The following is a 26,440-nucleotide window of genomic DNA, read 5'->3' on the forward strand; positions in this document are numbered from 1 at the left end:
CTTTGTTGCTTTGTCGCTCTCCCCCCTGTGAGTGGGAAGACGTCAATAAAATCTTACGTCACAGCCTGACACACGAGCAAGCACATACTGTACTCAACATACAAAAGCATACACACACTCACAGCCACGTGGACATTATTGTATTCCAGGCTGTACATTCACTCGGGGTGACAAGTGTGCTCAAGGCCAAACACGTAAACAGTATATTCATTAACCTGGAGGTGATCGGTGGGTGTTTGTACCAGCTTTCATCTGACTGGTGTCGATGGAGTCTAAGGTATAATCAAGACAAATATTGACGTGCCCCTTCTTTCTTCTCCCTTGTGTTGTTGTAGTTGCAGAACCAATAACCGGAAAAGCCTCATCCTCACCAGTACGTCCCCCACCCTGCCACGGCCGCACTCGCCACTGCCTGGACACATCGGTCAGTATATCAAAGAGTTAACGCATCACACAATAACAGACTAAGCAGCATGGCCGGCTCATATAGGAACCTTCTATATGCTTACTTAAAGCCCCTACAAGGAGTTTCTAAATGGTTATGAAACGGTCTTATATTCATAATCCTGCCTCTTTATGACCTACAGCAGCAAATAGACAATCAGGGAGAAAATTGGCTTTTTCTATATACCATTCTCAATGTCTGTGTTTTCGGGGATGGATTACCCTGCGTGGTCAGAGCAACGATTTATGGAAGTCCTCCTATGTTTAGGCAGAGGGAGAGGAAACAGAAGCAGGAGGAGCGGGCAAGGCTACGGGCTAGGCTAAAGGCTAAAGGCTAAGCACCCAAAAAATCACCCGTACAGACCCGCGATCACGAGTCTGTTCCTCGCCAACTCCAGGTCTCTTAAAAACAAGATGAATGAAATCAGAATGAGAATAACAATAAATTACCTCATCGCTATGCATCCTGCAAACAGCTGTGTGTAATGGTGTTGTTTGATATTCCAGGCAACTTTAAACCCTTATACATTGGGGGGGTATGAATTTCTCGTGCCTGTATAAATGTATTTAATACTCAGTGGTGAGTATGTTAAATAGTTATAATATTGTTAGAAGACTGTCTTTACCGACAAAAGGATTCATATTCTGGGGTGCTGTCTGGACCAAGGTTTTAACAACAGCTTTCAGACAAAAAAATCGTCTATTCAGGAAATGTAGTATTTTTTATTTTTTTAAATACTCAACGAGAAAACATTGAGCCTTAAAGAGCAAACTGACTCCAACTAATACAGTACAATGTCACTTCAAACTCAAATTCAAACCATTGATGCAGTGATTCCCACAGTTCCTCAGTGGGTATTAGGGCTAAAAAAAACAAAAATTACTCCAGGATAAGTTCATAATATTATGAGAATTAAGTTGTAATTGAGATGTTAGTCTTACTATTACAAGAATGAAGGTTTAAAAAAAAATGCACCAAGGGGAGTCAGTGCTGTCTGGAGTTCCTCTCCGCCTGGATCCAATTTCTTTAACCAATCTCATAGTTTCCTGAGAAACTACAAAACCCCTTTAAATATCAGACAGATGTAACGATGGCCTCTCAGTCGACCGCTACCGAAGATCCTCCCCCAATAAAGAGGCAATTTCCTCCAAGTCTTTGTGGTTCTTTCTTTCTTATAGACTCATTTTCTTGAAGGATCTTTTCAAAGTCCTTAGATACTTAGAATACTGGGTGCTTGATTCGGCCACACATTATTATTTTGTTATTTGTGAAACATATACTAAAGTATGCCATAACAAGATGCTCCACATTCCTCATTTAATCATCTCCTTATTCCCCCTCTAAAATAACATATAGCCATACACAACTTTATTCTTGTAATATTATGACCTTATTCTCGAATTCTCTACTGAATTTGTATTCCCTCACAATGGTCCCAATACTCTGTTGTATCATAACACTGCAGTGCCACTAGATCTTTTTCATGTCCAATATTTTATATATTTAGTTGTTTATTTATTTTTAATTATAATTTGAACGATCCGAGCACACCGAGTACACACATTACTGTGTGAAATACTGCACCAGTGACACCTGACTTTTGTTAGTCAAAAGCACAAGATAACAACACGGTGCACCCGACCAAACCTAATTTTCAGACAGACATGTCCATGGAGGCTCAGGTGGGCACAGGTTTATTTACAATGCAAACAATGTGTTCACTGGGCAGGAAAATGGCAACTGCTTTGGTCTGAAACGAGCAAACACACTTGTGTGCCGATGTGAGATATGGCCCTTAACAGTCAATGTCAATATTGAGTTATGTTTCGCTCGATTATAAAATTATGCAACACCTGTTCTATCTGTGTCAGACACTTCAAAAAGGAAAAATACAAGCAACAGACATCAGAATCCCTGACTATGTCGTCACCTGTATCCTGGTTTTGATCCATTTTTAGAATGTCATGTTTCCATCGAACAGGAAAAACCTGGTTATTCATGTCCATGTTTACATTATTCAGTATCCAGGGTTTTGCAGGAGTGTTTGGATTCTCACCAATCTGTTCTGAACCAACACAAGAAAAAACTCAAAACTGGGTCTTATCCAAACATTTGATTTACTTGGCAACATATAACCTGAATGGCTAAATACCGGGATAGTAATTTACGTTTAATCACACACATTACACTAAAAACGTATTAAAGCAGTTATAACACAGCTGATGATATGAGATTTCACACTTGCCGTAGTAAAGCAAGCATATGAGTGTTCAAGATGCACAGCCGTATGAAATACTGACCTTCATAGAAAGCAATGGGAAGATTTCTGAATGCACAAAGAGCTCTAAGGAAAACAGATTCATCTGAGCCTTCTGCACAGTCAAACCGAGCCTGTGGTGCTACAAAACAACAAATCACCACAACAGGAACAGGATTCTTCGCTGGTGTTAAGTTGCTCTTTAACTCCATCCATCCATTATCTCTACCGCTTATTGGATCATAGTTGGAGCATCATTGCTTTTTAACTTAATCTTAAATCATTTAACACTGTAGGACAGAATCTAGGACAAGATTATTATTATAAGTAGGATTCAAGATGAATATACAGAGTTTTTAATTATAAATTAAAACAGTGATTTTTCTGTTAATGCCTGAAAGAACTAAACGTACATTTTGGCGCGCTGCTGAAACTATTTCCTTCAAAGCGTGTTCAGTGTATAATCACCTAAAGGCCGAAATGAAATAATCCACACTGTGTGTTCTCTGTTTTGCCAACAGGAAGCAGTCCGTTGGACAGCCCGCGCAACTTCTCTCCAAGCGGACCCGCCCACTTTTCCTTCGCTTCTTCTCGAAGGTTGACATCCCTCCTTCATTCACACGACAAGTCACACGTTCTGAGAACAGCGCTAAATAGATTAGGCTTATTTTTACACGTACACACACTGGCACGGTTGAACTCTTTAGGGAACACAGCAGCCTGCAGTCTCACACACACACACACACACACACACACACGCACGCAGGGTGAAGCTGCATGCCGCTGCTCTATCTTTGTCATGTAGATTGCTCCAGCTGCGTGTGTGTGTGTGACAGAGGCGTGACAGCAGAGTGACATGATGGAAGCGGGGTGCCAAGATTTGGCCCAGACGCGTGTCCCTCATCGCTCACTCAGAGGAAGTGTCAAACCTGGGGACAGCTGGAGAAAGGCCTGAGGAAGAAAAGGAGCAAATGTGTTATAGGATAAACTGAAAGGAGAGGAAGGTGGTGAAATGGCTGCAGTTAAACTGACAATTGTGTTGCTTGGAAGAAGGAAAAACATGCAAGCAATGATACTAAACTATGGTGGAGTTGTTCTAACGTATGTTCTCCTTTCTTTTCCTCCACTTGTCCTCTCAGGGCTGATGGTCGAAGATGGTCCCTGGCGTCCCTGCCCTCGTCAGGATATGGAACCAATACGCCCAGTTCAACGGTGAGTTTAAGGGGAAGTTGATAAAGATAAAGAAGTTTCACTTAAATATTTCTTTACCAGACTGTGTGAAACGCATTGGAGTCATTTTTTATTTTCTAAGAATATTGTATGAAATCAATTTGATATACTCACTGCAAGGTTACGTGAGGCAGGTGATTGCTGTGGCACTAAAAACAACAACCCACTGTGACTAAATGACTGTAATGACTGAATGTGGATCAGTCATGTCCCATAACCAGTCCAGTACTTTATTGAATTTCCTGAGAGTATTTCCTTCGTCATAAAACATTTGCCTAGCTGATTTTTAATTTTTTATTGGAGCAGAAACATTGTGATACAATTGACCTCGATGTTTATCCTGATGCATCATAGATCTGGATGATACAGAGAGGTTATTGCTCTGAATTCCTCGGTCTGTGCCTTGAATTGGCAGCTGCAGCTCTATTGCTTTGTAATCGTGTGTTAATGGGTGAATGAGAGGAAAATTGTAAAACGCTTTGTCTCACTTAGGTTGTACAGAGCTGTATAAGTACAGTTCATTCTCCATTCACAGCCAAGAAAAGCCTCTCACATCCACACTGGCTGTAGTTTATGTGGTAGAGTGGTTTGGCCACTCAGTGCAGGGTGGATGGTTCGATTCCTGTGCTTGTAACTTGTAGTGCTTGACGTGTGTACATACTACAATACATACATACATACAATACTTTGTGTGTTGGTCAGTGTTTTCAATATGCTGCGTACCTCTCTACTTTCTTTTCACATGCTATTGTACTGTACTATGCGGACCATCCACCACTATAATTTAAGTAACACCTTCTATGCCAATATAGCAGATTCTGATCTTCTGTATTTGGAACATCGTGGGATGAAAACATTTCCCATATCAACGTCATGTCACGCATTAAGAGCCTGCATCAGAAGAGCGTTGTGATTTATCTCTTTTAAAGATGCGACCAACAGTACAGCCGCAACTTTCCTGAACCCATCATGTATTGTTACTGCAGCAGCCACTGCACCTCATCCTCTCCCTGCTGTAGCATAGAGCTGACTAAGTGTGTCCTTGTAACTCAAACCTTGTGGCGATCAAACGCCATACCACGCTTTAGCAGCATCAGTGCTTTAGAAGTCCCCTGAGTTTAAATGTGATGCTTCTGGAGATAATTATAATGTTTTTATGGACAAACTCCTTCAAGTTTCCGTCAACAAGTAAAAAGTCATTTCTTATTTTCTTCCTATTTATATCAGAGAAAAATAAAGTAAGGCATCTGCTTTTTCATCTTTTCCTAATTTGGCTCAATGAGTCAAGAGCTCGACACGCAAAACTGTGTGTGATTGTTCTTCCATCGCTAATTCGATGAGGTGGGCTATGTATACTTCGCATGAATATGTATTTCACCCAAATAATTTATTTGCATCTATTTTCATGCATAAAATCAGCGTCTGCTCTTCTGCATGTAAATTCATGTTCTGAGGTTGTATCACCTACTTTTGATACGCTTGAAATGATTACACGCTACACCAGCAGCTAAACGCCAGGCATACACAAGCACACACACACACCCGCACACACCTCTATGTTCTGTGTCTGACTCCTGAGGCTACTTAACATGCATCACATGTAAACCATACCTAAAAATGGTGCAACTATTCCGTTGCTAAGATATGATCGACCTGATTTATGTGCTGGTGTTGGCTTGACTTTTCTGGGGGGAAAAGTGGGGCAGTGATAATTGCAATGAAATTTTACCATTTCAACCAGTATCTCTGCATTGCAATCGCAAACCAGTGTTCCAGGAAATATTTCTCCATCCATCACTCCATCCGTGAAGAAGTAGAGGTTGATGGTCAAGAAGAGCAACAGAGATAAATAAACACAAGTGTAGGTGGAAGTGAAACGTGTTTAGAGGCAAACAGAGACAACAATCATGTTCACTTTTGTCTGGGAGAATAATGTTTGGAGCGTGGGAGATGACTCAAAGGGGAATGAACACCGCCAAGGTCCATTTGGTAAATAGTCCATTTGAGAAATGGACCTTGATGTGTGTGTCGCTCAGATGGAGGCAAGGTGTTGCCTTATAATCCCCTCCCTGTACATTTCAGTCTCCAACCTGAACGCAATCACTTCCTCTGCATATCTGCTGCTTGTCACCAACATTTCTTTCATTCACTGTCTCCCAGCAGTACACACAGTACTGTAGGCAACTGATTGATCTCTTTTTTTACTGTTGCACGGGGTTGACAATGGTTTCTCAGTTTCCACCACATTCCTCTCCACCTCTTCCCTCATCCGTCCCGTCAGGTCTCATCGCTCTATCGGTTCTAACATGGGCCATTACTCGCTTGATTAGTTACAGCAGGACCCTTGCATACTGAGCAGAGCAGATTAAAGCAGTGGATGTGTGTTTGTGACTGTTTGTGTAGGTTTTTGTGTATGAAGAGATGGATATGATCTTAATGTATGCAGAAAAGCTGCAGGAGTAGTTACAGATGTAAGACATGGTAAAATTTGGAGGAAGTTAGAAGGTTGAAATGTTTCAGATCCCAAGTTCCCTGCATCCGAGTTCATAGATCCAGTTTCCCTTTATTGTTGATCTAATAGGTATTTGGATGCCGCAGTGGTTTGGCCTGGTTTTGACTGAGACAAATATAACTCAGCTGTTATATTATTTATAATTTATTCAATTCACAATCTGAATAAAATCATTTGATCTACCTTAACTGCAGTTATGATTAACAAGGGTGCCTTTACGCAAAAAATGTTTCTTAATATAAATTATCCCTTTCTTTGATGATAAAATAAACCACAAAGAAGTTAAGGCCCCAAATGTTTCTACAAAAATGAGACACTGTCATCATAGCCTTTATGGATTTACAAACTGAAATTCAGAATTGAATTATTCATAAATCAGCTATAAAAAATGCTCTGTGTGTTTCAAATACTTACTTGTCATAGCTTTTGACCACAGGACTGAAGGAATTGGGCGGCATGTATCGGTTGCAGATTTTCAGTGCAGCCTGCTCTTGCTTTAGCTTTTGCAGGATCAACCCTAGGTCTAAGAAATTGTGGATTGTTCAAAACAGTTTGTATTAAGGGAAAGCAGTAGAGTCTCATCTCATATTCCCTTTCCTCGCCTCTCTAGTGGGCGTGACCAAGATGCAAGTGAAGATAATCTTCATGCAGTTAAGTGAAGTGAGAAGCACACTGTGCAAGACAGGAGCAAGGCCTATGTCAGACATTTTTCATCTGTGACAGCCATTTGATCCAATGGCATTTTCCTCAGTCTCGGAGCTCTCTCTGTCTGCAGGGAATGTATTAATTGATTCTGGAGACTGGACTTGCTGCATCCTGCAGCTTGCATGTGGCTGAGACCTGAATGGAGTTTCTAATGGATTTTTATAGCAGAAATCGTTGTGTGGCCAAAGCCAACCGAGGCGTCCCACTGGGAGATGTGTTCATTAAGCCTCCGATTGATCCAGGCTGTTTTTTTTCTCCTTCCTGTGCTGAAGAAAAATCTTTTTTTCGAGACGAAATAGTGCTGCAGTGAACCCCCAAGGAGGCCGACACTTAAGGCGGCAGTAAACTTTTACTTTACTTTACTTTTACTTCCCTCCCTGCAGTCTTCTTCCTCTGTCATCTCAGTACAGATTATTCAGTTTTTACCCTCCCACACTACCTCCTTCTGGATGTTTTCCTTGTTTCTGCACCTCCCTTTCCCTTCTTCTTTCAACTTAGCGGCTTCTTTGTTTTAGTTGTTTCCACCCACTCACCTCAAAGTACATCTCTTCTCTTCTCTTCTCTTCTCTTCTCTTCTCTTCTCTTCTCTTCTCTTCTCTTCTCTTCGCTTCTCTTCGCTTCTCTTCTCTCTCCTGCTCTCCTCTCCTCTTCCTCTCCACTTTCACTCCACATCAATGAAGGTGTTTTCATTGGTTGTTTCAGATTTCCTCTTCATCATCCATTTTTCAACTTTTGATGATGCAGCTGCAACTGAGACTTCAGAAAAGATCCACCAAAGATCAGTCCTTTATTTTTTAACCTTGTCTCTTTCCCGTGTCTCTCTCCAGTCATCCAGCTCGTCCCAGGAGCGTCTGCACCAGCTGCCCTTCCAGCCGACCATGGACGAGTTGCACTTCCTGTCCAAGCACTTTGGCAGCACAGAGAGCATCACGGACGATGATGGGGGGCGTCGCTCGCCTCACGTCCGCCCTCGCTCTCGGAGTCTCAGGTGAGACTATGACTATGAAGATTTTGTCCTGTCTTCAGTGAAAAGGGAGCGACTTATGACTGATCCCTGAGATGAGGAAAGGAATTGATATTTATAAAGATTCAAAGTGATTGGTTTGAAATGAAATTAGTGTGCAAGGAGAAAAATATTAAGTAGCACTTACCTTATCCTTAAACTGTTAATATATACTACTGGGTAGATGAGTCTATCGAAGTAATCACAAATTCTAAATATTCAAGCTTGAGATACATGTACTTTACTTGAGAACATGTTTTCAGTGTTAGGTTATTTTCCACTGTTGTTGTATCAGTGTCAGTCCAACCCTCCAGTGCTTTGAGCCTCGCTAGAGTAAAGCAGTTTCTTCATTAGTAGCAGTCTCTGGTGTGCACGTTGTTCAACCACACCTATTATTATCATCGACGGGCCTCTGCATTCAGCACCCACACCTAACTACCTACAACAAGTCACTGCTCACTAGTATTCAGTTTGTGTATTGAGCTCCTCGTCCCGACTGCTGTTCCAACTCTAGTATTCATCACAGTGAATATGAAATGTTTCCATTTATTGATAAATGAATTCTACTATTTAATAAGGTTAGACTGAAAAGAAATGAACTAGAATAGCACTCAGTAGAGTGCATACCTCTGCCAAGGTCATGGGTGTAATGTGATGTTAAATGTAGGTCTCCTCTGCTGTGATGCATGCAAACTGAGTTTGTGCCTGTGAAATTCATCATATAGGATGAGTAGCTGTACAATATATTGGGTTGTATAACCACATGTGACTTATGTATTGATGCTTATGATGAAGGAGGGTGGCATGATATGCAGAAAAGACAAGAGTCCATTAGAGAAACAAAGTACTTTGAATTTCGGATCGCTCCATTAGCATAATGTACACAGACGATGGACATGATGGGAAGCAGTGAAATAATCCTCCACTCAGGTGACAAATACAGAATCTCATCTCTTTCGTCTCACACGCCGCCTCCCCTCTTCTGTCCTCTCTGTTTTACTCAGACGTGTCTCCTTTGGTATTCTCAGTCAGCGCCGTAGATTACACTCCTGCTCTCTGTGTTTGTCTCTCTGCAGCCCGGGGCGCTCTCCTTCCTGCTATGACAATGAAATAATGATGATGAACCATGTCTACAAGGAGCGCTTCCCCAAGGTCAGCCGCACACAAACAACTCTGCATTCACACGCTCCTCAAATATGCCCACGAACACAATGCAAACAGTGACCAGCTGTTTAGCCACTGTGAATTTCCTTTACATTTAAAACCTTTATCTAGTGAAAGGTTTAATTGCAGATCTTTACAGAAAAAAGCAGATCATGTCTTTGAAGCTGAACGCCTGTAATCAGGATGGTGTGCGGCTACTGAGTGAGTAGAATACACCGCTTCAGCCCAGGTCAGCCCTCTTTCTCATCGTGCAATGTACCTTTACCCTCATAGAGCTGAATTTCACTGGTATGGCCAGGAAAATGAAACAGGTCCCAGCACTGAACCCTGGAGGACACATTGCAGTGGTCAACATCTGATTTCACAGCCCTCTGAAATCCTTGAATTGTTCTTTGTGAATCGTTGGATCACAGAAAGGCCTTGAAAATGTTTGAAGCCCCACATCATCCTAGGCTGTTAGAATATAAAGCATAGATGTATAATATATATATGTCATCAACTAGAAGGATGTTGAAGGCCATGGCTTTCCTTTGTGTGATGTATTATTTGTCAAGAGCTTCACACATGCATTCACATTATAGATTTCAGGGAGGATGACCTCTTGCACTGAGACGTTATCTCCTGTGAATGAGGTTTATCGTTCTCCTCTGACCTTCAAAACAAAGAGAGCTTTCAGTCAGAGGGCTGCCCCTTATGTGTTGTTTATTGCACTGTTCAAGTTAAGCTGTTGACAATGAGGTATGTTAAAACTCCTGGAGGTCTGCCATGTTTGAGATCCTAGTTTGGACTTGTCTGTACCGGATTTTAAGCACAAACTAAATTAGATCATAACATGCTCAACCTGGAACTTACGCTCTTAAACATGTCTTTCTATACTGAGATATGGACCTGACTTAATGTTTGAGATGTTTAATATTGAGTCAAATACTTCTATGTCCAAGTGTAAGTTGGAAACTAGAATACCACTTGCTAGAGCACTTACCTACACCAAAGTCCCACAGGTTCTTTCCTGACCAATACCACATCATCCCATCAAGTTTTGTGGTAATCCATCTATTAGTTTTTTAGTCACGCTGCTAACAAACAAAGAAACTTAGATGAAAACATAACCACCTTGGCTGAGGTAACAACAGATACAAGTGTTTTTATCTAATTTATAAGCTGCTGATGTGTTAGCTTAAGTAATTTATCATCAAATTCAGGCCTTTTCTAATTGTCCTCCAAATTAGCAGAGCCCCATTGATTATCTTTGACAGGTGATTACATTACGCTCCCTGCACCCGCCTGACAACGTGACAATAATTGACTGTTTAACCACTTTCTGTTCTTCAATCAGGCCACGGCTCAGATGGAGGATAGGCTGGCAGAGTTCATTCACAGCTACTCCCCAGAGAGCGTCCTGCCACTGGCCGATGGGGTCCTCAGCTTTATCCACCACCAGATAGCTGAGCTGTCCAGAGACTGCCTGACCAAATCCCGCGAGGACCTCATCACCAGTGTCTACTTCTGTGAACTGCAGGAGAACCTGGAGAAGCTTATGGATGACGTGAGTCGCAGGAGATGGAGCGGAGTGTAGTGATGAGTGAAGTCTGTTGCTTTTGTTCAACACTACATCGCACAATCTGACCCTGTCTGTGTCTCTGTGTCTGTCCACATCAGGCTTATGAGCGCTCGGAGAGTTCGGAGCTCACCTTCATCATTGAGCTGGTCAAAAAGCTCTTCATCATCATATCTCGTCCCGCCAGGCTCCTCGAGTGTTTGGTGAGTTTGACACTGCTGTCTAAAAGCATAGCCTGTGTTTGGTGAAAAAAAAGGCTTTGAAATTGCTCCGATTCTCAATACACACTGATACGGATTTGACAAATGAGCTTTAATTGAATGTAGTGACAAGATTGTTTTTTTCTTTTTTATATTCTGAATATGTTCTCCTTCATTTGCTGGGAGAGACTCTAGTCTTCACATGGGGATGGAGCGTCTACTCATTAATGTTGAAATGTAATTCAAGCAGTTGAAGTAGGGCAGGCTTTTTATTGTGCTTTTAGTCAGTAGTGATGAAACACAGGTTTTGCATGCATGCAGTTTTTCTGCATTGCTAATTATATCACAGCAAGAAAGCTGCATTGGCACCCTTCAAAACGCTTACTTAATCTTTTACACTTAATTTGTTTTAGTAGTCGTCGTTTTAGTCGTCGTTAAAAATCCTCTAGTTTAGGAATAAGAACATACGAGACACTGACTGCACTCACATACCGAACAAACTCCCAAAATGTAACACCGACCTGCACACAAATAGCAAAAATCTCAGTCTAAGATCTTGACAACAAAATACAAGCCCTTCGCAGTACTTATCTACCCTGTGCTGACAAGTCTGTAGCTGCAGAAAAGAAAGAATCCACAAATAAAAATGAAATAAATTGAAATGGTTTACTTTATAACATTATCACGATATGTCCCCTCAAGTACTCTAGACATGAAAAATAAGTAGAGAATACAATACAGTAATACTACCTTGTTTGGTCCAGCCCTTCTGACCTTTCAGTTAAGTCCTGACCAAAATAATGCCTCGGACCACGGTGCAGACCATTGGTGCAAAATGTATTTTGACCAAAAGAGGTGGTCTCGCTCGGCCCGGATCAAGCAAACAATGTTTTGGATCATTTGCAGTGGGAAACCTTATTGATGGTAATGAAATTGTAAATCAATCTCTGTTTAAAGGGAAATACCACTTTTTGCTATGCTGTGAGAAATTGATCCAACTCACTTGTTGTCAAAATCGTGAAAAAATGTCAGATGCAGGCCCCTCTATAAACCAATCACTGTCAAGTATAGGTAGACACAGCCCACGTAGGTTATGACAACAGGACGTACATATGTCAAAATTCTTCAGTGTGCTTACTGCAATGTGTCATCTTATTTTATCTTATGTCAATGAGAATGTCTGCAACTGATCTGAGTATAAACAAAGTGCAGTACTACCTGATTACATCATGTGATGTGTTTAGCGTGTGAAGCCAGAAAGTGTGCTGAAAACACAGAGCTGGAAACTCTACTCCCTCACCTCCTCCTTTCGGCACTTGTATATTTGCCTATTCACTCTAATCGTCTGCATTCACAAATCTCGTGCACTTGCTTCCAGTAAATGTATTGTCACCTTCAGTAACACGAGCTGTGGCTGTCTGTATGCTCTGTATTATGCAGTGTAGAGGTCATGGTTTTGTTTATTCAGAGCAGCTCAGTATCATCAGAAATGCTGCACATCTCTGCTGCAGCATTTTACTGCCCTGGGAGGTTTTATTACAACTTAATTCAAAACTTTGACAATATTCTTTCCACCTCCGTGTTCATCACTCCTCTCAGCTGCACATACAAATTGTCCGGAGCCGTGTCCTCAGCTTTTTCATGCATACAGAACATAACTCAGCAAAACTTACTTAGTAATAATAAGTTTATACACCGGAGGCCTAGCCAGCATGGATATCAGCTCACTGATTGATGGCCTCCCATGTTCGTCATTGGCGTGGTCCCTCCTCCCAGCACCGGTGGCTCATCTTTCTGTTGCCAAGGCAACCGTCAGAAGAGGTTGATGGGGTCAGGCAGGATGTTGAGGGGACTTTAGATCCTTGCAGCCCTTTGGTTAGAGAGGAGAAGAGACACGGCTAAAATAGTGTCCTGGCCAGTAGAGTTAATTTAGCATTCAAGTCAGTGGTGTGGTTTGATCTAGGGAAAATGTCACAGTCAGTCTGCATTTAGCTCCTCGAATATTATCCTGGAGCAGAGCGAGCTATCAGAGAGGCAGGTTAATGCCTCCATCTCCATACTTGGGTCTGGTGTAGGAGAGCAGATATGGAGGAGTGGGGGAGGAAAGAAATGATCAGGGCTGCCCCGGGGTCTGCTTTCTAATCAAAATGTTATTCCACCGACAGGAATGAAACTGAATCCCACAGGACAGCCACAAAAGATTTTTTCATCGGGGAAAAAAAGGATGTTTTCTAGAAAGCAATTTAAAGTTGGGAGCTGTATTAACACTGATTATGTTTGTCTGACAGCTCCATAGAGGTGTTTGGGCAGGAATTTCCTGCGGCTTGTAAAGTAAAGTCTAGTTTTTGTGATTGTACTTCAGTTGTGGATTTGCTGTGATGCGTTTATGTGGTGCAACACAATGTAACATCACTTCATCAGCAGTCATCCTTTGTAAGCTGTTATCACATCCCTTTGTTTCTGCTAACCAGGGAGATAACGCCGGTGGTTCGATACCTGGCTGTAGGCTGGGGGGGGGGAGCTGATCAATATGGTGTTATATTCTCTGATACGTTCTCTGTTCATATGTGATCAACACACTGAGCCAGAGGATGTGTTTATTCCTATGCGGCAGAGAGTTCACCTCTTCAACTCTTAACTGTTCTGCACTCATTTCAGTGCCACGATAAACAAATACTGTACACACACATACTACATACTATATATAATGTAAAATAGCAAAATGGAAAGTTTTTGTATTGTTTGGACTGTTGTTTGTTTTCATTATTTTTTGCCATTTTATAGGCATAGACAAAATAATTGCCAAATTATTTGACAGTTAGAATGTGTCAGAATTAGACAGCTGACTTGTAATTTTTCACATAAACCATGATACCATCATTATAACGGAAAAAATGACCATGCAGCACATTATAATTATAATGGTCTTAAAGGGATTGTACAACCAGAAATGAAAATACATTCATTCTCTACTCACCACCATACAGGTGGAGGGGTGGGTGAAGTGTTTGAGTCCACAAAACACTTTAGGAGTCTCAGGGGTAAACAGTGTTAGAGCAGAATCCAATACCATAGAAGTAACTGACAAACTCTTCAGGCGTAATAATACAACTGAAAAAACACAACATATCATAACACCTCCATACTGGTCTGCTGGTGTCATCCAAGTTTCCGGAGGCCCTGATATTCATTTTTTTGGGCTCTACCACTGTTAGTATCTTAAGGCCGTCATACAGAGACAAACAAACATTAACATTAACACTACAGTCAATATACTGTCAATAAGACTCAAAGTAAACCCACACAATCACAGGTAGAAAAGAAACTGGGATTCAAACTCTCAACTGTGCGGTGACAGAGCTAACCACTGCAACACCGTGCCACATATTTATTTATTTAGGAAGGTAAAATCTCTTTATTGAGGGAGACCTGGCTCTTCGGTTGCACAGTATTTTATGAAAGCTTCCAAGTCGCCCGTGGGAGACACAATCATTGAGCTGTAGATTCTGTAGTTCTGGAGGTTATTTCATGATGACTGGGCAAAGTAGGAGAAAGCTGCTCTGAGTTCTGAGTAAATCCTCGATACCCGGTGGAGAGCAGCCGTCCAGTGGAGTGATAATCACAGCAGCGCTTTGTGAGTGATAAGGGACCACAGAGATATGAAGGGGGAGGCCCCGTATGGCCTAACTAAAAGGAGGCTTCTCCTTAGGCTTATTGAAGACCAGAAAAAAAGGGTCTACTACAGAAAGCTGGTGTACCACAGAGTATTGGCAATGTAGTTCTGAGGAGGCAGCATGAATTCAAATGATGTCCCCATAGTATAGAACACTTCAGAACGTAGCCTGGGCAAGTGTTTTACTATCTGTGAGATTGAGGAAGGCCTTGTCCTGATAATAAAAACTCTACTATTTCTCAGTTTCTTCCCAAAGTTCTTAATCTGCACATGAGGCTTCCGAGCAGACTATTGAATAATCTGCATAGAAATGCACCTAAGCTTTAAGCAAGCCCCTCCTATTCATATTTAAAAATGAGACAGGGGTTAGGATTCAACCTTTGACATGTCCCCATCTGTGTGCTTGCCCTGTGCTCTATCTGCAGAGTCGTCTGAGCTTTATCATACACAGTTCAGACTTTTCACCCATATCAACATAAATTGTCCTGAAAATCTGCTTGATATTAAAGGTTTCCTTTAATACCTTAGCAGAAGCTGCTGTTTCAGCTCATCTTCTACTGTGTTGACAGGCACTGATTAAGAGCTCTGCTCTTTCAGAGGTGTTATGAATCCTGCACTGCTCTTCAAACCAATCTACAGGTGTTTAAAATGTATTGTGAGATATTTTATAACGCTACTTGTGAAATCATCAGTGGCAGTCTTCCACTACATTGTTTCCACCCTTTTACTTTGGGCTCCTATTGATATCCATTTGGATTCCAAATACTACATTTGAAATATTTTGACTCAGTTGTGGCAGTTTCAGCTTTAAGGTACATTTATATCGTCAGTTCCTTTGGCATTTCATGTATTTTCTTCTTTCAATAACAGGAGTTCAACCCAGAGGAGTTTTACCATCTGCTTGAGGCAGCAGAGGATCATGCCAAGGAGGGACAGCTGATGAAGGCAGACATCCCTCGGTACATCATCAGCCAATTGGGTCTGACCAGAGACCCACTGGAGGGTAAGAGAGAAAGAAAGAAAAGAAATGTTCCAGGAGGTGATCAGCTGAGCATGAAACCAGCAGGGAAGCAGCAGCCCGGGAACTGTGTTAACATGTTTTGTCTTGTTTGTGATGGCTGTAACTTCTTCCTCCTGAAGCTGTGTCTTCTTACTATCCAGCCAAGCACTAAGATATCAGCTTGTCAATTTACTACATTGTGTTGATTAGTAAAATGTGAGACACAACCAAGTTTTCTCCCATCTAACTTTCAGTGAGATGGAAAATACACCTTTTTTTCCCCCAAAAATGTCAAACTACTGCTTTTAGCCAGAGATTTCAAGGTGGGAGCCACAGTTTCTCAGGGGGATAGGAAAAGCTGCATGGGGGCGGTGGGCAGGGAGAGGGAGTGTGATGTGACAGTGACAGATACCTGCCAGTGCTCAACAACAAGGGGGAGGCACTTCAGGAGCAGAGTAAGCTGTGCCAGAGAGGAGCTCCCTCATTATCCTGTGCTTTTTAACTTTGTAGATTTTACATACACAAAAAAACTATTAAACTAGTGGAAAGTAAAACTGAAAAATAACTACATAAAATCTGTACCTTCATCTTATATATATGGTGAACCAGTATATGCATGCCTCATTCCACACTGAGGGAAGTCCACGATGGACTGAAACGTTTGCATGTTTGCATGTGAAATGTAGACGTTTGAAATCCAGACTACACTCTGAATTTTTTTGTTCTTTGTTCTTTCAGCTATTGATCAGTTTTACAGGATGTTCAGGACTAGGATATTTATTGATATGTAGGGTCTGGATCATTTGTTGGCTGCTGGTGCAGTGGCATCACTATCGTTCATTAATCGTCAGAGCTGATGCTCTCGCTCCCGTTCTAATCCATCGAGAGCTCTTCATTAGCCGATGGGCTAAATGACCCAGAAAACACTCTGGTTTTTCATTTTTGAGAGAAAAATGAAAGTGAAATATTGGCCATTTGATTCTCGCTCAGATTATCTCCACTAACAATATGAGACTTGATAGCTCGATCTTGCACCTTTTTCTGCACCTACATTGTGATACACAGACAATGTTCACACCCACGCAGCTGCATGCACGTATGTACTTCATACTCTCATTTCTTTTCTTGTTTCCCATGGAAACAGTTGACGGAATAATTTTTTTCCATTATGACATAATGTATTATTTTCAGCCCAGTGACTTTACATTGAGTAAATGATTAAAGAGAAGCTGATTATTATTCAGCTATTTCCCTGATTGGGAGTGTAAACAGTGTATTCTAGCAGCTGTCACTTACAGTACAAGAGGGCAAGAAGACTGGAAATTAGCTGCCAGCGCTACACGAGGAGGGAAATGAAAAGAAGTAACAGATTATAATTCTAATATTTTTCTCTCTGTGATCAGAAGCTTTTGGCCCTTCCGCTGTTTTTGAAACTTGAATAGCTTTTTCATTGAGATGTTTGAGCAGCTTCTCACAGCAGTGTGGGAGGCCTGGGGATATAGCTTTATAATCACCTCTCGTCATTTTGGTGCTGGGTTTGGTTGCTAACTTACATGTTTCTCAACAGAAATCGTGAGCCTTGACAGCTACGACAGTGAGGGTCCACACACTCCAGAGACTGATGACTCCACAGAGGTGAAAACCAAATATAATCACAGACAGATATTTAAATGAAGCTGCTTTGATCTGATTTATAATCTTAACAATGCTGGTTATGTCATCAGGGAAGAGGGAGAGCCATGAAGCCACCGAGTGAAGAAGATTTTCAGAACATCAAACTCATCAGCAATGGAGCTTATGGGTGAGCAACAGATCTACCTCTTGAATCAAGCTGTCATGTAGTGTTTAAATGGAAAACAACAACAATAGTACGCATATTTCCATTGATAAAAAAACTTCTGCCTTAAAGGTTCAATGTGTAAGATTTAGGTGAAAGGGATCAATTGGCAGAAACTGAATATTAAATAATGCTATTGATGTTTTCACTAGTGTGTTTCATCTAAATTGTAGGCATTGTTTTTACCTTTAACCCAGAATGGGACCTTTATATTTAAATGTTTTTTATTTACATCAGGAGTGGGTCCTCTCCACGGAGGCTGCCATGTTTTTTACAGTAGCCCAAACTATAAACTAAACCATTTTTGAGTTTTATGACAACTGAAGGCTACCACAGGTTCTTTGTCATACTTGGAAGGGGAAGGGGAGGGTGAGGTGAGGGGTATTCAGCTGCAACATGCAACTTCACCACTAGATGTCACTTAATTCTACACACTGAACCTTTAAATTTAAGAAACCATTCATAACATTTATGGCCCTCTTGGCAAACTCTACATTAATATATTCTCAGCTGTACTGCATGGAAAAGAGATGAAGCATTTATTTTTACCAATGTCTCATCCTCCTGTCTTTTGCCCGATGTCCTCCTCTGTCTCACTCTCACTCCAGTGCCGTCTACCTGGTGAGGCACAGGGAGACGCGTCAGCGTTTTGCCATGAAAAAGATCAACAAGCAGAATCTGATTCTGAGGAACCAGATCCAGCAGGCGTTTGTCGAGCGAGACATCCTGACCTTCGCAGAGAACCCCTTTGTCGTCTCCATGTTCTGCTCCTTTGAATCGCGCAGACACCTCTGCATGGTCATGGAATATGTCGAGGGTAAGAGAGTCAGGTTTGGTTTGCAGTAAAGACGGACTCAAACTGATAATGTGTTAAGGATTGTGAGGCCTCTCTGAATCTGTGACTGTTTGTATGTGCCTGAGGAAATGTTGTGTTTTTATCTGTTTTCTATTTTAACAACACATTTCAGACTTGAACAAGCACTTTGTGGTGTTTGTGTTTACGCAGGTGGTGACTGTGCCACGTTGCTGAAGAACATCGGCGCTCTGCCTGTGGAGCTGGCGAGGATGTACTTCGCTGAGACTGTTTTAGCCCTGGAGTACCTGCACAACTATGGCATCGTCCATAGAGACCTCAAACCTGACAAGTGAGTGTTTTAATGCCCCAAGGAATAATAATGTTGTACTAACTATTGATCAAGTGTTAAGTGTGAAAATGGTTGTTCATATGATGATGAAAATGATTATCATTCTTGTTGTTTTTTTTATAATTATTATCACCCAACAGAGGTAACTGGGAGACCTGAGTGTTTTAGTGTTGTGCAGCCCCCTGTTTTAGTTTTACTGTCAGCAGCTTTACAGTTTTGTTTTAGTTTTACCATGAGACTAGATTGGATTAGTATGAGCAACAAAGCTGTGATAAACAACCGGCTCACTACATGCCCAACATTCAGTGGCTGGAGAACTGTAAACACGCCACATGGCCAGAAAAACAATTCTTTTTGGTTAAGGTTGATATTTGTTTACGTCTGCTGTATCTTAAATGAAACCACTGTTTGCTAACATGTTCAGCATTTAATAAAAAAAGTGCTGCTGCCTGCAGTGGCTAAAAAGTAACCCACTGCTTTAAAAGTACTTCAGTCTCTAAAGAAATTATAATTTCAAACAGGCTGTAAAAAATGGATTTATTGAACCACAGACTCAATTTTAGTAATGAAACCTTGGTTATGAAAATACCCACTAACTCAATTAAATATGGATTTTATTGCCTTGTGCCAGAATATGAACTGAATAAATGTCAAGTGAATCAAATTTCCTGTCTCTTTTCTCCACATAGTCTCCTGATCACCTCCATGGGCCACATCAAGCTCACAGACTTTGGCTTGTCGAAGATGGGCCTAATGAGCCTCACCACCAACCTTTATGAGGGACACATTGAGAAAGATGCTAGAGAGTTCCTGGACAAGCAGGTACAGACCCCGTAGCCTCGTGCCACTCTGTAGGCTTTTAGACATTAATTGCAGCAGATTATCCTCACATTATAATGCACTAGTACATGTCTTTGTGCCTGTAGCTGTGTGACATTGGTACAAACGAATGCCCCGAGGAGGATTATGGCTTCTATTTCATTCCTCATCAGTCATCACGATTATTTGATGTAACTGAGGCAGCAAGTGCAGCATGAAAGAAAAGCCGGATTAGTGTCAGAAATGCACCCGCTAAGTTTAAAGTCGATCAGATGAGCAGTTGTCGAGACGGTCGAAGGACAGACAACGATTTGAGGATTTATTAGTCTGGCTCAAAGTCAGGATGTTTGGTGGCTGAGCAGACAACTCCCATTCCCAGCATCCTTTAGAATCCTCCAGCCATGCGAGCCAACCTGCCAAGTCATCCGGCAAAATCAATAATCTCCTAATAAAGACGTTGCATTGTAAATGCTTCCTGTGTTGTCTGAATTAGTGATTCATTAATGCTCCCCATCTCCATCTCAATCCCATTTTGCAATTGTAGTTATTGTTTATGCGAGTTACATTAGTCATGATCAGTCACATTCGACCCAATGTGTTCTCCAGCTCTTCTGAGTGGAAGCCGGCATCTGTTTGTCTGCCAGTAACCAGATCACATGTGCGAAAGAAACAGTCCAGGAATTTGCTTTTCAGGATTCTAGTGCAGAGTCTGGTCAGTTTTAATGCTTTGAGCACCACAGACAAAGTTCAGTTCACAATTATTGGATTAGGTTGACGGAAGAGGTCACTGTGGCAGATCTTAATAGCTACATCAGTGGATGAACTGGCTCTTACAAGAATACATGGGCTAATTTAAAGATCAAAAGTTATGTTTTCCTATTTTATCAGAGTTCCTTAATTATTTTTTACATCTTTAGGTATGTGGTACTCCAGAGTACATTGCTCCGGAGGTGATTCTCCGTCAGGGCTATGGAAAGCCGGTGGACTGGTGGGCCATGGGCATCATCCTGTATGAGTTCCTGCTCGGCTGTGTTCCTTTCTTTGGAGACACTCCTGAGGAGCTGTTTGGACAGGTCATAACAGGTCCGAGAACAACTTCTAACTGAAAATACCATCGTTTGTATTCGTTTCCCTGATTGTACACTAATGCAGAGAACAAACTGAACATTACTAGTCATTAAAAGGAAAACAAGCAAACAATCATATGCTTCTACAATCCGATTTGTGTTCTTGTGCTGTCTTTAAACGCCGAGTCCCTTAACAAGGGGAAAAGAAATATGTTTAACTGATACCTTTCTTTAGTTTAACATTTTGCTTAAAGGGTTAGGGTTTTTCTGCGGTTTGAATTGTTGGTTTTTACTCTGGCTTGTTGCTCTCTTTCTTTTGTTTCTGTTAGACAATATAATTTGGCCAGATGGGGACGACGCCTTGCCTGCAGATGCCCAGGGTCTCATATCAGCTCTGCTGCAGACCAACCTTCTCATGAGGTTGGGAACAGGTACTTACTTAGGCCTTTATTCGACACCAGACCTACCATCTGCAGCCATGTGGCAACAAGATTTGAGAATCAAAGATGCATAAAAGCGATTTTGGTAGACAGCGAGATGAAGTAAGGTTGCCTAGCAATAACTGGACACAGGGGCTAACCTAAAAAATCCACCTTTCTATAATCTGTTCAAAAAACAAGAAGTTGTGGTTTTAAGGGATTACGTTCCAGACACTTTCTTTACTTTTTGACACAGTCCAACTTTTCTGTCTTTGTGCCAAGTTCATTGTCTCTTGTGTAGCTTTATTTTCAATTCATTCAATTATCCATTCTAGTCCGTCTTTAATTTAATCTTTGTTTGTTCGTTAGCAGAATTATACCAAAATAAATAACCTATATAAGAGATTTTTCTGATGTTTTCTATTAAACTTCTTGTTGCATTTGGGTGTGGTTTTCATATAAGCCATAATGGTTTGCTACAACTAAACTAAATTGGATTAAATCAAACTAAACTAAGCTAAAAAGAAATATATAAATAAAACTACTCGACCGATTTCCAGTTGGGTTCGTGGAGGGGTGGGGCATGATCCAAGGAAGAACCCACTAAATGTTGGTGTGGATCAGGGGGCAGATCTATGATTTTCTTTAACATTGTTGTTCAGAGACATTTTTTCATAATCTATGGATCTTGATTTGAAAAAAAAAGTGTTAGGAGATTTGTGTGTAATCTTATGAGGATCAAAGTAAAGAATCCTGATCTAGTGTATTCACATATGGTCTCATAAAGTTGTGTTGTTCTTACCCCTGCCACCAGGGGGGGCGTTTGAGGTGAAGCAGCACTCGTTCTTCACGGAGCTGGACTGGAACAGTTTGCTGAGACAGAAGGCAGAGTTCATCCCTCACCTGGAGTCAGAGGAGGACACCAGCTACTTTGACAGTACGTGTCGGGATTTATGTGTCTGCTGAAGTGCAGCGCTTACATCTATATCGGGTTTATGGGTCATACAATCATTTCCTGACAGCGTTCCAGTCAGAAATGCACACTTTAATTTTGAAGTGACAGCTCATATATATCATGGCTTCACTCCCTCCTCTAACCAGCCCGCGCGGATCGTTATCACCACATCAACACGTACGACGAGGATGACACCAATGACGACGAGCCGGTGGAGATCAGGCAGTTTTCCTCGTGCTCGCCTCGCTTCAGCAAGGTCTGACTTTGTCTTTCCTCACTCTATCATTTTATATGACTTTACATAGAATCTCACTACCTTCAGGTTATGCCACAGGATTAGTTGAGGAGGGAAAGATGGATGAAATGAGCTCATAGGTCAGAGACAAGCAACTGCAGTCTGGAATCAGGTGTCACACCTGAAGTTAAGAGAGTCTAACTGGGCTTGTTTCAACTGCTCCTCCTCATCCCTCTTGTCTCCAGTTTCTTTTTATAGGCAACTCAGAGACCCATGTACCTTTCATAGCGAGGCCACGGGTCGACATTCTCTTCTCTACTTTCTGCAGATGTGCGTTTAATGACCCAGACAGTCTTTCATCCTTATATTTCATCCACACTCTCTCCTGCCAACCCCTCCACTCTCAGCGCGCCAACCTGTTCTCTCTGTCACACTTCCTCTGGTGGGATTTTCTCACCTCATGCTGCCTTTTTGTTCCCTCTCTCATCTCTCACGGCGCTATTCTCTCTCTCTCTCTCTCTCTGTCACTCGGTCTCTCCATCTGCCATTCACACAGTCCAACACTCTTTTGTTTGGGTTGTAAAGTCGTGAAGGAGCTGCTCATCAAATTTCTATTCAATCTGAGGTGCATATGAAGTTACCATTCAGAGCAAAGAGCTTGACTAAGGTGACAGAGGTAAATACTGAATTAAAAGTTCAGAGATACAGCCTGGGTCCATGGGTCCATGAAGAGCCTTAAAGTAATCAATAACATTTTAAGATTAATCCTAAAACAAACAGGGAGCCAATATGAAAACAATAAAACAGGTGTGACATGATCAGATATCTGCAACTGCTGAATTTTGTACAGACTAAAATTGTTTTCTGATTAAGACCCGAGTGTCTTCACCTTTAAAACTTAACATTTAATTTAAAGTGTTTTTATGCGGTTTTTATGTGTGTTATGTGTACACACTTTCACGATTCTCTGATCTGAACATTTGTACTTATTATTCTGTTCCCTTACTCATTAGTACAATACTAGAGAGACAATCATGTTTTAATGCACTAGCTCATTTAATATGACCTCATTTAACCTCAGTGCCTCTGTCGTAACTCATTGAGTATTTTGTTGAAATATTAAAAAAAATACTCAAACATACAATCAAAGTAATTAACAAACAGATCATAAAAAAGCTGAAAGAGTGAAAGCAAATGACTCCTGAGAGTGTGCAGGTGAGATTATAAAACCCTGAGGTTTGAGAGGAAATAATCTCACACCAAAGCATAAAAGGAAAAGGAAAATAAAAGGCACGTGTGTGATCATCTGGAGCTTAAAGCAGCTTTTCTCTAAATGTCCTATAGCTCTTTATTTTAATCACAGCATTGAGATGTTTCGTCGATTTGATGAAAATAAGAAATTGGCTCTGACATGGTTTTGGGTTTCTTCCTAAGGAGACAGCTGGGTCTTCAGCTGAGACTAGTTTCCATGGTGCACTGCTGAATACTCTGTAGTTCTTCCTTAACGTACTGTAGCTCGTCTTGTTGTCCTCCCCCACACGGCTTAGCTTCCCTTTTGTCGCTCTGCAATCTGCACATAATGAGAGCTTTACTGTGTGCACGTCTTTGTGGATATGTCAGCAATCACATGCATGGTAATAACGTAGTGCTGCTTCTCACCGAGTAGGTCACATTCCCTGTGTCCTGTTTTGGCTTGTTAATAGTGATTTGTGTGAGGCCGGGAGTCAGTTTTATTATCCTCAAATACACAAGAGAGCGTATTGAATAAACAGCTGAGACTGCATTAAACAGCAGTGGAAGATATGAGAGATATGACATCTATATAAACTCAAATTTGCAATTATTTAATTTAACTGAGCAATAATCATTTTCTATCCTTGTAATCCCATTTCCTACAATTGACATACTGATCCACTGTATATATTATGTTTAAATTTTTTTTTTTGTAGTTTATAGTTCATATTTTCTCTTTGCTGCAAATTTCACCATAGTGGGACTAACAAAGGACAATCGTATCTCATCTTATCTTATCTGATCATATTGTCTCATATCTTATCTCATCTTCTCTTATCTCATAATATCATATTGTATCAATAAAACCTTTTCTATTTGCAATTTTGCTTATTAAGTATATATTTACGACTGCTGCTTGATAAATTCCAAATATTAGACAGTGCGGCCAATCAATATTATATAATCTTGACAAGGGCTGATGGAAGATGTTGGCTGTGAAAGCCATAATGGACATTTTTTAGTTTACACTGCCATAACCACTATATTGTGCCAGTCTTTAAATCTTGACTAATTTCGTGCCAAAATGTTTAAGATTAGAAGGATTCATAATGTTCTGCTTGTTACAACTTTAAATATACTGTAAACCAGAACACTCTGATACTCCTTTAGGAAGAGGAAAGTTTCATTACATGTTTTAAAGGCTTACATTACCCATAATGCAACTCTACTGCTGACAGTTCAGAAGCCACCCAGCCTCAGGCAGACAAGCTACAGCAGTCTTGTAATATCGCTTCCTCTGACTCCACACCCTCAGATTGGTTTCACCTTCTAAATTGACATCACTTGAGGCGGTTTATCAGATTTGTTCACATATGCAGTAAAACTCCCAAACACCTGTTAACACAGAAAAACAAGAGTTCTCCTTTAAAGGGATAGTTCACCCAAAAATGAAAATTCACTCATTATCTACTCACTACTATGCCGATGGAGGGGTGGGTGAAGTGTTTGAGTCCACGTAACACTTAAGGAGTTTTAGGGGTAAGAAGTGTTGCAGTCAAATCCAATAGCTGGAATAGCATCTGCACCTTTTAATGTCCTCTATCATCTTATTATTTGTTTACTGTTATTATGCTGCAAAAAAAGATGTACAGCAATGAATAAAACACATATCTATCATTCGGAATATATCTGAAACAAAAACAGTAATCTACAATCATATCACAGACATACTTAACTGTAATGCACATTCACCAACAACATTTTCCGCAGGCTATTAATAACTGCTGACAGACCAAATGATTATTGATCTGACTGTGTCCCCCTGCAGGTGTACAGCAGCATGGAGCATCTCTCTCAGCTGGAGCAGAAAGCTTCGAGCTCTGTGTCCCGTCGGGAGCACAAGGGCCCGCGGGACGACAAGGTGACCAAGAGAGAGAGCCTGGGCAGCTTCAGCATGAGGGACAAGAGCTGGAGGACGGGGTCTCCTGAGATGTGAGTGACAGAGATGTCGAGTTGAGGGGTTTTAAAGGCACATTTCTGTAAACTGGTGCCGAGGGTGATCAGGAGCGGATCTACTGAGGCGTTCTTCTCTTTGCAGTCACACATACCAGAGATCCTGCTTAACTGGTTTCTATATCAGGGAGACCAACTCCGAGACTTCTTTGTGCGAGATTTCACGCTCAGTTTGTGTCAGAATCAGGCAACAGATCTCACCTCCGCCAAGTTTGAAAACTGGGGAAGTGGAAATGGATTTCTGGTTCGTGTGTCTCACAGAAACCCAACATGTCTCAGAAGTGTTTTCATGATTTGTTATGAATGATGCAAACGTAGCTGCTTGTTTAGACATAAATCCAGTGCCATGTGGTCTTGGATCATGGAAATAGGAGTAATTTTAAGACCATTGAATACAGGTCGTACGATGTGATTTGTACCCTCAGGAGTAAAGTTGTTCACTGGTTGTTCACGATTCAATTCAATTGTTCACAAAGTCACAACATACATCATCTCAAGGCACTTTTCATTGTAAGGTGGTGACCTTACTAAATTGTAGAGAAACCCAACAGTTCCCAAAACCAGCATCTCAGGGAGTGTGGCAAGCAAAAACAGGAAGAAAACTCTAGAGTGGGCGTCCGTCTGCATGGACCAGTCGGGGTGAGTGGAGAGAAACGGGGCAGAGAAGAGAGGGACCAGAAACCGTTGTGTAACCGTCATATTTAAGCTCCTTCAGTTTTAGCCCAGCAAATGAAGAGATCATTTGATCCCTAGATCTAGATTCATTCAACATAATTCTGCTCTGCCGTCATGCAGCAGCTTAGACGGATGGCAGCCTGCAGAGGTCAGACCACACATTTAATTCACTGATACACATCTGATTGAGAACATACAGAATCTGATTGGCATTACTTCTCATTGCTCCTTTAGGAAGCACATGTCATTCCCTCTATATTCATATATTAAGTTAAAAAAAAACTTCATACACTCA

General features: G+C 41.2%; 1 protein-coding gene across 1 annotated transcript in view; it reads left to right on the forward strand.

Moving 5' to 3' along the window:
- Positions 1–26,440, forward strand: part of mast1a (microtubule associated serine/threonine kinase 1a) — a 48,861-nt gene that overhangs the window by 14,764 nt on the left and 7,657 nt on the right. Inside the window, exons 2-19 of the mRNA XM_053417704.1 lie at positions 336–424; positions 3,224–3,299; positions 3,842–3,914; positions 7,977–8,137; positions 9,229–9,304; positions 10,653–10,862; positions 10,976–11,077; positions 15,618–15,750; positions 17,315–17,382; positions 17,472–17,548; positions 18,193–18,401; positions 18,591–18,729; positions 19,419–19,551; positions 20,466–20,631; positions 20,945–21,046; positions 21,849–21,971; positions 22,136–22,245; positions 25,286–25,449. Coding sequence (XP_053273679.1) covers positions 336–424; positions 3,224–3,299; positions 3,842–3,914; positions 7,977–8,137; positions 9,229–9,304; positions 10,653–10,862; positions 10,976–11,077; positions 15,618–15,750; positions 17,315–17,382; positions 17,472–17,548; positions 18,193–18,401; positions 18,591–18,729; positions 19,419–19,551; positions 20,466–20,631; positions 20,945–21,046; positions 21,849–21,971; positions 22,136–22,245; positions 25,286–25,449 — 2,211 coding nt within the window. The remainder of the gene's footprint in view (positions 1–335; positions 425–3,223; positions 3,300–3,841; positions 3,915–7,976; positions 8,138–9,228; positions 9,305–10,652; positions 10,863–10,975; positions 11,078–15,617; positions 15,751–17,314; positions 17,383–17,471; positions 17,549–18,192; positions 18,402–18,590; positions 18,730–19,418; positions 19,552–20,465; positions 20,632–20,944; positions 21,047–21,848; positions 21,972–22,135; positions 22,246–25,285; positions 25,450–26,440) is intronic.

The sequence above is a fragment of the Pleuronectes platessa genome, chromosome 3, assembly GCF_947347685.1.
Source record: "Pleuronectes platessa chromosome 3, fPlePla1.1, whole genome shotgun sequence".
Classification (NCBI taxonomy): Eukaryota; Metazoa; Chordata; class Actinopteri; order Pleuronectiformes; family Pleuronectidae; genus Pleuronectes; species Pleuronectes platessa.